The 11581-nt window shown below is 39.1% G+C and overlaps 1 protein-coding gene across 1 annotated transcript in view; it reads left to right on the top strand.

The window, feature by feature from the left end:
• RASGRP3 (RAS guanyl releasing protein 3 (calcium and DAG-regulated)) overlaps positions 1–11581 on the top strand; it is a 31623-nt gene that overhangs the window by 10899 nt on the left and 9143 nt on the right. Inside the window, exons 9-11 of the mRNA XM_008948724.1 lie at positions 4952–5029; positions 8998–9114; positions 11271–11386. Of these exons, the coding sequence (XP_008946972.1) occupies positions 4952–5029; positions 8998–9114; positions 11271–11386 (311 nt within the window). The remainder of the gene's footprint in view (positions 1–4951; positions 5030–8997; positions 9115–11270; positions 11387–11581) is intronic.

Raw genomic sequence — 11581 nt, 5'->3', positions numbered from 1 at the left:
TCTTTCCCTCCCTGCTCATTTCTGAAAGTTTATAGTTTCTTACAGGCTTGGCTGTGAGTGGGGGGAAGTGAAACCTCACGTTTTAAAGAAATGAGCAATAAGAAACTGAGCTCAAAAGGGCAGAAATTAGACAATGTGAAGTGAGAGATGGAAGCTGAACCACTGCTGACATTTTCATTAGCTGGTCTTCTCTTTTTTGTATGACAGCCTGCTTCCCAAAGGGAGCAAAAAGTTTCAAATTTTTCTACAACCTTGCAGGTTCATTTCCATCATTGTATCAATCTAAGTTTATGTATTTTGCCTGGTTTTCAATTTTTAAACTATTTTCCTTATTTTGTTTGTTTTTTAGCAAAATTATAAGGATTTTATTTATATCTATATATTTTACTCAGTATATTTCTTTACCAGGAGAAGTAACTGAATACATGCCAAATACTTTTTTTTGCTTGCTATACTCTGATGTATTAATTCCCAATATAACTGTGTTGATTTTAGTTACAGTTGAGCCAATCTGATTGTAAATGAAGCCAAATGCTGCAATGTTGATTCCAGGCCTGATCATGAGTTGAAATTAACTCATGCTGCTTTTTACCTGTTAGAATGATTCCTTGATGGTACCTTTCAGTAATAATGGAAACAGCCATAAGCAGCTGTAGATATCCTAAAACCTTTCATAAGTAATTCTGTCTTTACTGTAGTCACTGAAAGTGTAGTTGTGAGTCAAGTAGGTTTGATAATGTGGGAGTTTTATTTAAGATGGTGATTTCTGGAAAGGATAAAACCAAATTTCTACAAAAGGTTCCTGGACCTGAATTTAGGTACATCTCATAATATTATGAGTATTCTCACTTTTCTTCCAGTATGTGGTTTTTCTACTCACTTGTACATATGAATACATTACAGTACTTTTTTTTTCTTTACAGTGTTTATTAAACAGCAATAATGAGCTTAAATACTAGGTGCAATATTTTTGTCAATCTTTTTGTTAATATGAAACTTTTAATTATAGGCTGGGGTCAGAGAAAGAGGAGAGGAAAGCTAAGACTGCAGCCCAAAGCTGACAAGAACTGACTAAAAATAGTTGACCTTGCTATGTGCAAATGGCTTTTTAGCAGATTTAGCATCCCTTGCTGCCAGTCATCTGCAGTTTTCAGACCCTGAAGAAATAACTAATCCATTTGTTGCTAGGTCTTCCTTCTCTAATGTAAAATGTAAAAATATTTCTTATCTTTAACTCACTTACAGAAACTCCCTTTCAAAACTAGTAAATGTTTATCAAAGCATAGAGTGCTTTTCATCTGGGTGTAAGTGAGATGACCCAACTATTTGTTCACTTCTGCTGTTTTCCCACTAAGCAGCTTCTATCCAGGCAGGCTTTTAGTAGGTGTTTTGTCCTGATAAGCAATGCGTAAATCTTTTGCCTGGCCTCCATCCTTTGCACTATTGCCTTTTACACACACTTAACAAGTGCTAACAGACTGGCCTGTGCTTGCTTGACAAGCAAATCACTGGATGCTGGTTTGCTTGTCGAACAGCTTGCAGAAAAAAAGATAAAATGGATATTTCATGGACTAAATGGGCATCTGGGAATTTGCCCTGGTCTTTCTCTTCTCAGTGGTGGAGCCCTATCTGCTCTGAGGGAGCCGATAGTTTTCAAGTGGTTTGAAAATTGTGACATTTGGGGAGACTATGTTAAGAGCTATGAAGTGAGAGTGTGACTTAAAAGGTGGGGCAAGAGCTTGGTAGTAAACTTCAGGCCACCTGGTCAAGGGTGTTTACAGGCATTTTTCAGATGCTGTTGTGTATATAGACCTAAAGGCTGAATGGTGAACAAGACAACTTAAGTCTCTGTGGTTTCAGTGGTAGCTGCTAAATGATCAGCATTTTGGAAAGTTAGGTCTCTCTTTAGATGTCTGCACACAAACTATAGTAGTCTGCTTCTCCCTTAACATCTTATTGTTGGCATAAAAAATCAGCTTCTAGCTTGCAGGATTTTAGATATGAACGACTAGCTGAAAGAAACCAATATTTTGCATGGAAGTTAAAATGTCCTAAATAAGGCCAAGGTTTATTGTACGGAGGGCTGTGGAATAAATGCCACAACTACAGGCATAGGGGACTGCAAAAGCTGAATGTGAATTTTAGTGATGTGAGTCCTCATTTGATCATGTGTAAACGAGCCTGAGTTATAAGGGCAAGAGAAGTAAATGTGCCACAACTCAGCGGCTGGTGAGCCAGAGTGTGTTACACAAAGATAAACTCACGTCTTCGTGTGTGCTTGCTCTTAGTCTATGTGGTTCTTCCTCCATTCTTGCCCTATTAGCCATACTCACTCCATCTCCACTGACTCTTTACCTAGTTCTGTACTGGTCCTGGGCACCCAAAACCTGGAGCTAAGAAGTAGGAATTGTAAATGGGGACCTAGCATGATCTTGGCAGTCCACCAGAGATGAATAATAGCTCTAATGACATTTTCATCATCAGAAAACATATAACGTTTCATAAGGATGCTTAAGGGATTTCCCTACCTCCTGTCAGTATTTCCATATTGGTTTTATATCACAACATTAATAAAAGCCTGTGGGTAAATGTTTCATCACTTTCTGTGGATTGGAAGAGGATCTCAGTCTTTCAACTGGTCTATAGTGTATTTATATGAACTGCATTAGAACTTATTTGGTGCCATTTTCCCCCCACTATTTTTAGGTCTCAACAGCTATTTATCTAACCTGTTCTGAGACTATATGCAAATGTCTGGAAAGTCCCAGTCGTTTGAGCAGTCTAGAGAAGAGAATGAGAAATATCTAAACAATCAAATTGAAAGTGACCCTCCCTAATTTGTGTTCAGTAAGTTCCACTTACTACCAAAAAAAAAAAAAAAAAAAAAAAAAAAGAAAAAGAAAAAAAAAAGCCATGTCTTTCTGATCCCTCCTTCACCCTCCTTAGTCCCTTCGAAAACTGCCTAGAAAAAGAGGACAGCAATGAAAGGCAAATTAGAATGGAAACTGCCACTTGCTGTAAAGGTTGTCCTAGGAAAACGCTGATTACTCTTTATCCATCAGAGCAAATCTAGATAAAATATAAAATGAAAGCTTATATAACTGCATAGTCATTGTGCTTGGAATTTTTTTTGCTAGGATTTGAATCTTCTTTTCTAGACAATAACTTGTCCACTGTGCTTACACATTGTGCCTAATTAAGTTATAACTGCTGCTTATGAGAAGATCAGATAATTCAGGGAGGGGGGTAAAAACTTGCTAAGGAAGTTCTAATGCATTTCTATCCCCAAATCTACAGCCTGTCCATCTGTCCTGCTGACAAAACTGCTTTTTAGCAAGAACAGTGCAAGGCCTTTTGAATTAGCAATCTACTGTTAGTCCCAGCCTGACTTGGTAATATTATTTGATCCAGCTGAATTCTCCTTATTTTACACCATCAAGGAACTTATTAATACAGTTGCTGAATAAGTAAGTTATATGAATGATATTGGTTACAGCAGTTATTGGATTTGAATTATCTTTAGGACAGGTCCTGTGTGACAGTCACATGCTGGCCAGGTGAAGGAACCTGCAGGATATTCAGGCTTTCACTGGTGCACATAACCAAATTAAGAAGTGCAAAAATCAGCTTTGTGTTACAGTCAGACAAAATGAATAATGGCAAATCTCCTCTAAAACGTCTCTAAAACCATGTGCTCGCTTTGGGATGTGTACCTATCTTGGGAAAGGGCACGAGTCCTGGCTTTCTCATTGCACAAAATTCTACCTACAAGAAGGTGGTTCCTAGTAGAGATGGTTCTGCAGTACAGTGTCACTGGTCCTGCTTGTTACTAATTCAGCACTTCAGGTTCTCTAAAAATAACCTTCTGTCACAGTCATTTAGCCAGTAGCAATTCTGCCTGCCTGCTGGGAAACATCTTTCCTATTCAATCTTGGTTTAATTGGGGATTTGCAAGGTAGCTGATAACTTAAAATAATGCTAATTACTCCAAAGCAAAGTAACAAAGGGACATGATCACAGGAAGCATACAATGTTTCTTTTGTCTTATTGCAAAACATTAGCCACAGTGTTGATTACTTTTCTCATTTATCACCCCAATGGACCTGCATTGGCACAAGACCACAGCTGCCAAAGTAAAACCAAGCAAACTCACTTTACTTTAAGTGTATTTATTCCCCTTCTTCTCTCTCAGTAAATCCTATACAGACAAGAACGAGTACATGGAAGAAAAAAAAATCTTTCATTTATCTAAAAGTAGAAGCTGAAAGGAGTTTTCCTTACCTGGTGAGAGGGGATTGCAAACAGGGCAAACTGAGCTAAAGTAACTGAGATTGCTCTTCATAAAGCACTTTGTTGCATTGACAGTATTGCCAAACCTGGCTTACTTCTCTAGAGCTTGTGTCAAAGCCCAGGGCCTTAAAGAGAGGATTTGGCTGCATGGGCTGTTCTCTGCAGAGAAGCTGCAGTACTCTGAGCCTTGGAATCAAATTTTACTAGAAAACAATCTGGAGTCCTGGTAGCCTAGCTTCTTTACAGCTTCTTTCCTGTGTTTTTTTTATATTCACCATGTTACCTCTCAGAGATCTGTCATGACCACTGAACTGCTAAAAGAAAGTGTTTTGCCTAAGGACGGTCTTTGGTACCAATGTTCCTTTTTGGAGAAGGTCAACATGCAACCCCTGTTGGGATACATGTTGTGACAGCCTTCGAGTACAGCACCTGCCTGGCTCAGTACAGGCATGAACAGCAATGTGTGCTCACCAGCATGGGTTATGCTAGCTCTGTGAAAGGCTGCTTTCCCAGCAGCTACAAGCACCTGCAGTATGTGTCCTGAGCTCCAAGTAGCAAAACTCTTTGTTTAGCTTCAGTGAGAGATATATCTCTGCTTACAAGACTGTCATAACCAACTCAATGTAATAAATATTACTGTTTCTCTCTTTCTTACACATAGCTGTCCCTGGACCTCTATCATACTGAGGATGATATCTACAAGCTCTCACTGGTGCTGGAACCAAGGAACTCCAAATCTGTAGGTCATCTTCTACTGCATTTTCACATATTTCTTATTTTGTCTGCTTGCAATTGGTTAGATTTTTAAATTACAATTAATGAGTTATCTTACTCCCTTTCACTTAAATTCTTCCAGTGCATATGCTTGTATAGTAAACACAGTCACTATTTATAGGTTTTAGTGCACATTGGAAGTAAGTAGTGAAACATGCCATACTTCATTTTTAAATCTTTTTCAATAAAATGTCTACAAGACATGGAAAACATAGTTCTGCTTTATGAGAAGATATCCTTTGTAAGTTTATATAAATTATTTATTATGTGACCATTGCTTCATTTTCTGGATGCTGGTGCAGTTATGTAAAACAACATCAAGTCCAGAGGTTTGGTTTAGGTAAGCCACAGCATTAGCTGTAGTGTTTTAAAAACTGTTTGCTTATGTAAAATTGCCTGAATCTTGGGCTCTCTAACCAATGTTTAAACACTTCAAAATAGATATTACTCTTTTTTTAGTATGTGCATCAACTGCATTGATGCTTTTTTTCATTATGCTTTACAAGTCTGAAGATGCAGATAAATATCTTAATTAATAGTTCAGTTTCATTTCAAGCATTACTCCCTCTTCTGTTGCCAAAGTCTGGGGACTCTTCTTCATTTCATCAGTGTATTAACATCCTTATTACTTATTGTATCCAGCATGTTGTTCTTTCAGGCTTGAGCCCTCTCAAGTCTGACACCAACAGAAACTAAGGGTGGCTGGAAATGCTTGGCAGCAGAGCGTGAGAGCAGAGTCCAGTAGACTGAGGTGATTCATTGCAGTGCTTTTTATGTTTCTGAAGTATTCTTAAAAGCAAGCAAGGAAGCAGAACATGTTATTTTTCAAGTATAGAGCTCCTCTTGCTTCAAAGATAGTTTATCACTCATGGAGACCAGTTTGAAGACGATGTGTGCTTTCAGTGGTGGTTGATGAGAAATAATTAGGAAGCTATTGAATATTTCCATAGTCAACACTAATTCAGTTTGAACACCTGGAATTTCATTAGAGTCTCTCAGCCTTGTTGGATATGATTTGACCACAACGATTCCCATTTATCACAATCACCCTGGCTCCCTCTTGCTCCCATTACTGCCAGCAAAGCTGATTTGTTACATCTCTGTGCTGTGGAAGGACTAGCGGGCCACTATGGTAAATGAAGAAAATTATTGCATTGATGCTTTGATCTCCAGCCTGAGCTTTAAGAAGGACCAAAGCTATATAAACAGTGCTGTGAACTTTAACACTACCCAGCAATTGTGAGAGGCTTCTGCACAACGATCAATGAATAACCAGTGACATTGAGCTGTCACAGCACCCTGATGGATAGAGAGATACAGCTGAATTGACAGAAGCCGGACCATTTGAGGCATCCTTCTCTTTGATGGAGTGCCAAAGCACACATGATATTTTAGAAGGGAAAGAATGTGTAGAGCTTTTGTATGTGGAAAAATATGTCAAAGGCAGTGTGACAGTGGAGTTACATCATTCCAGCTGCTCCTTGATTTATGCTGTACGGGTACAACTCCCATGCAGGTGCACTGTGGAGGAAGTGCCTCAGGATGCTGCAGTTGGTTTTGAAGCAGAAGTGGAGCTGATCTTTTAGCATGTGAGCTTGCTGTCAACAAGGACATGGGCAAGACTTTCACTCTACTAAAACTGGGAGGAGACTCTTCAGTCAGTGTAGCAACCTGAAAAAAAAAAAAAATAAGGAAGACTGGCCACCAGTTGTAGTATAGCATCTCCCTGTCACACTATCCTGTGTTTCCCTCTGCATTAGTTATCCTCTTGTTGGGAATTTTTACTAGTAAAGATACTGGGTAGAAGACAACTCAGCCTGGTGCAATTATGCCACTGAAGACATTTTTTTTTTCCTTGTGATTAGAATTTATTTCAATGCCAAAATACACAGATGCTTGCATCCATCTGAAAATGCTTTTTCAGTCTATGATACCATTATCTCTGTCATGGTGAAACAGATAGGAAATACAGGCTGAATCACAAAGAGCATGACCAGATACAGCATTTCTGAATGTTTAAGAGATTCGTCAAGGTAGTCTCTGGACACTGGTTAGTACCTTTGTTCATAGCATGCATTTCAAATACATAAATAAAATTCTGTTCGTTCATAAGAATCTGTGAGTGAAGTAGGAGGAACCAATAGTTCCCTTTGGGTAGTGGGCAATAACATGAAGTTTTCATTGCAACTTGTCAAATAAAACCATAAAAATCAAATGAGGCTTCAAATGAAATAGCTCAGGAGACAGAGGAAGGCTCCAGTGGATTTCATCTCTTTCTACTATTTTGCACTCAGACCAGCAGAAGTTAAAAGCTCTCTAAGTTAAGGAGTTAAGTAGTTAAGGAGTTAAAAGTGGAATCACTTACCAGCATGCTGGTCTATCACTGTATGATGATATTAATTTTAGGATTAAAGCATTCTGTAAGTACTTTTGGCATATAGAGCTGGATGTCCAGGTTCACTGTGTATCCTGTTGAAACTGAATTCTGTGGGTGCAGTGATTTTTTTTCTTCCTTAAACTTACCTGTGCAGATTTGTATGGTGAGTAAGAGCCATTGAGGAACTGATAAAAGCTGTTCTGACCATTGAATAAGGAAAGATCAAATGAATAAAGCAACCCACTGACACGTCCTTCTTTTTTTCCCTATCAAACGTAGTAGAGCATGACCTTGTGACCATTTTTCATCTCAGTGTCAATTGTCTACAATACCTTTGTTACACACAATAATTACATTTTTAGATGGCTTAATGATCTCCCTCTCAATGCACATCAGTTCATAGGTAGACAGATGGGACCCAAATTTCTTGCTCATCAGCTAATACAGGGGCCTTCTGAGGCTATAGGCCATTTCCCTTCTGATCCAAACCATGCTGAATTTTCTGCTTGACACTGTTTCTCTGGCAGCTGTCCAGTGGCAGATGCAGGAGAAGACCGGTACACCTTGCAGCATTTTTCCATGCTGTCTGGTGGTTTTTGAAGCCTTGCCTGAAACTGTGTTCAGGTTTGTCCTATATTTTCTTCTTAAAGAAGCCAAGTTCTGTACCAGAGCATCTCCCAGAGCACTGTAGTGGTGTGGAGGGAGTCGGGCTGCATGCTCTGTGCATCACATGAGCTGTCAACTACTGTTTCATCAGGACCAAGCTGTTTTCAAAACAAAACAGTCTGGCTAGTGTTATCTGGAGCACAAGGCTAGCCCCTTTCCGCTCAGGATGCCTAGATGAATTAAACTATGCATTCTGGCCTACTGTAAATTTACTCCTGACCCTGCCTGAAAAGATTTTGCTCTTGTTCCACTACAACATTGGCACTTCCCTGCCATGTTATCATAGTATGTCTTGGCTGGAAATCAGTGGGATGGCTGAGCAGAACTCTGCCCCTGCTTCTGCATCCTGCTCCTCTTCTTAGTGCCACACAGAGCAGGAGCATTAAATTATCGAGGTGGCCTCATAAGTCCCTCATGTGGCTTCTGGGCATGGTCTCTCTGGTAGGGAGTTGGGGCCAGGCTGCATCATGATGGCAAGTTCCTTGGGGGGCTGTATCAGGAAGGAGAAAAGCAGATTTCTGGGCTTGCCTATTTCTGATACCCACTGCATCCAGAGACCCTCCTTCCTTTCCCCTTCCTCCAAGCCTTGAAGCTGTTGAACCTTCTGGTGATGTCAGTGAGGAAAGTCTCCCTGGGTCTGCATCTGAGGTTGCTGGGTGCTGGGCACTGCCACTGCTGGCATAGCTGCAACGTGCCATGGAGAGCCCAACTGAAGCTGCTAGCAGAGGCAATCAACACTTTAAAACCTTTCCTGATGTTTTGCTAAGCACAGTTTTACAGCACGGGGACTCCAGTAGTCTGTGATAGTAGCTCTGACATACAGCTTTTAGCTGGAAATTCAACTTCATAATTCAGATTTTTAAATACTTGTGTTCTGATCCATCTCTCAGCAGCCTACCTCCCCAACAACCCCTAACAAGCCAGTAGTGCCACTGGAATGGGCATCTGGAGTGGTACCAAAACCTGACCCTACTGTCATTAACAAGCACATTCGAAAGTTGGTGGATGTAAGTATTTGGAAGAATATACTGGTCAAAGAGTATGATAGCTTTGGTATTGTCATAATTATAATTAATTTCAAGCTTTTCAGGAGACTGTTATGGTTGGGATCATCTTCAGACATGTGATAGCAAATCTGAGCTTTTACTGATACTTTCAGAAATAATTATTTTATTCCTGCAATCAGTGATAGAATTAGTTAGCAGCTTTCTCAATACAAAGGAGCAAGCTTTCAGGATTGTCCAAAGCCTGGATGCTGTTCAATACGTTCAATTAACAAATATAAATTCAGAGGGCAAAGTGGAGTTTTTGCATCTTTTGTCACCCTGTTGATGTCTGGTAACAGACAGCTGGAAACAAAAATGATCTCTAGGGTCCCTTCCAACCTAGGCCATTCTAGGATTCTACAAATAGGTCCAGAGAAGGTTTCCCAAACCACTATTCCTGTTTTTCAACTTGCTGTCATTTAACTGTTCAGAGCATACTATGTGTGGTAAAGAAAGCACTGTCTTGGTATCACTTCAAAAATCTGGGCATGAAGTCATGGAGAATTACAGCTCGGATCTTCCAGCTTCAGTTTGGAAGGTTACATATTAGGTAATGCAAACAAAATCAAACACTACTAGGTTCTTTTGGAGATATTGAGCCCTGTTGTGTTGCTGTGCAATGCACTTCTTTTATTGATGTGAGCAGCATGCATATGAACCAGGAATGTGTTGTAACTAATGAAGCAAGACTTCCTTCTGACTTTTACAAATTAATAACCAAGTCTAGGAGGAAATATTAAATTCTGACCTCATTTGTGTTACAGGACATTAATTGGGGTGATGTTGTTAAGACAACTTAAAAAAAGTCTTCAGTTCTCTCACTCAGACTTCAAATCTAGCTTGTGGTTTACTTTTTGTACATGCTCTTTTTAAAAAATAGAGTTTCATTTTTCTCTAAATGAGTTATGCCAAAACTGCACATCCTTTTCCTGTATTGCTTTTGTCAGTGCCATGTCTTCATAAAAATCATGTCATATCCAAGTCTCTCTTTGATAACTTGTTTTAAATGGGAAGTGTGTCACAACTCCTTAATCTTTGCAGAATGTGCTGGATGGGGGGTTATTCTTGCTTCTGAGGGTGGGGGAGATACAGTCCCCTATTGCACAATTTTGGCCTTGTTGAGGATGTATGTTCTTGAATTTGACAGGATTAAAGTGTGTTTTGGGGCTGTTATGGGTACAGCTTATCAATAGGCCTCCACCACACTGTACAACTGTCTTCATTTTGCCAGTGTTTGTCATTTATAGGCTGCTTTCAGTTGTGCTTTAAGTTATTTGTTTTATTACTAAAAGTGTAGAATACTGCTTGGGTTTGGGTATTGGTTCCTTCTTGATAATGTATTTTTGAGGTCTGCCAGTCATCAGTTACAGGTCATTTGGTAAGTATTTAAGAATTGGCTTCGTCATGTTCTTGTTAAAACGAGGACAATGCAAGTGCCTTTCAGAGGTCTCAGGATATTAAATTCTTGTCTTTGTCAACCAAATCTTAATTTAGTGAGAGAGCTTGTGCTTTAGTGTGTATCCTTCAGATAGTCATGTTGACATGCATGTTTTTTCCATCTTACTTAGCGGTGAACTGGGGTGGGTTGATGGGAAGAAATGTTGTTAGATAAAAAGTGCTCATGATCTGGATCTCAAAGTATTAGTAAACAAATCAGATTGAAACAGTAGTGTGGCAGAACTGAGGTGGCCAACTAAAAAGTGAAGCTAAAACCATCTGGAATACTCATGGGAACTGTTGTTGGGTTGTTGGAGTTTTTTTCTCTCTTACTGTGATTAAAAAGCATATTTAATGAAGCAAAGGGAATACATCACATGGGACAGAATCTTACTGACATTTCCAGTAAAGCAAGAATAATTATGTCTGAAGAAGTGTAGAGGATGATCACTAGATAAATACTGAAGTCAACTTTTCTTTTCAAATTAACCATTTTTCCCCCTACAGTCCAATAAATATGCATATTCAAGTATCACGTAGGAATAAAAGGAATAAAACAAGGCAGTAGAGCATCTGATTAGTAATGTTAAACATTAAGTTACATGTAATTATAAGACTGAAGAGCTGGTATAGATTCAGAATAGGCTAGATGTTAGGACAATAATTTTTTTTTTTCCCAGTCTGTCTTTAGGAACTATGATCATGACCACGATGGCTATATTTCTCAGGAAGACTTTGAAAGTATAGCTGCCAACTTCCCATTTTTGGACTCTTTCTGTGTACTGGACAAAGATCAGTAAGTTTGGAGATTTCTTTGTGATTTTTTTTTCTTTTCCTTAATTTAAAACCTCATGAAAACAGAATATTGAAGAAACAGTGTTTCCCAAACTTCTCATGTCTGACAACACACTTAAGGAATCGAAGATCTCTGAAGGCTTAACTCTGTTCTGAACTTCTTCTGCTGTAGTTTGTTCTATAAGCTCACCTAGGC

Source organism: Merops nubicus, unplaced genomic scaffold, assembly GCF_000691845.1.
Source record: "Merops nubicus isolate BGI_N331 unplaced genomic scaffold, ASM69184v1 scaffold1510, whole genome shotgun sequence".
In the NCBI taxonomy this organism is placed as follows: Eukaryota; Metazoa; Chordata; class Aves; order Coraciiformes; family Meropidae; genus Merops; species Merops nubicus.
Note: the sequence above shows the minus strand (reverse complement) of the source record. Positions and strands in the feature narration are given on the sequence as shown.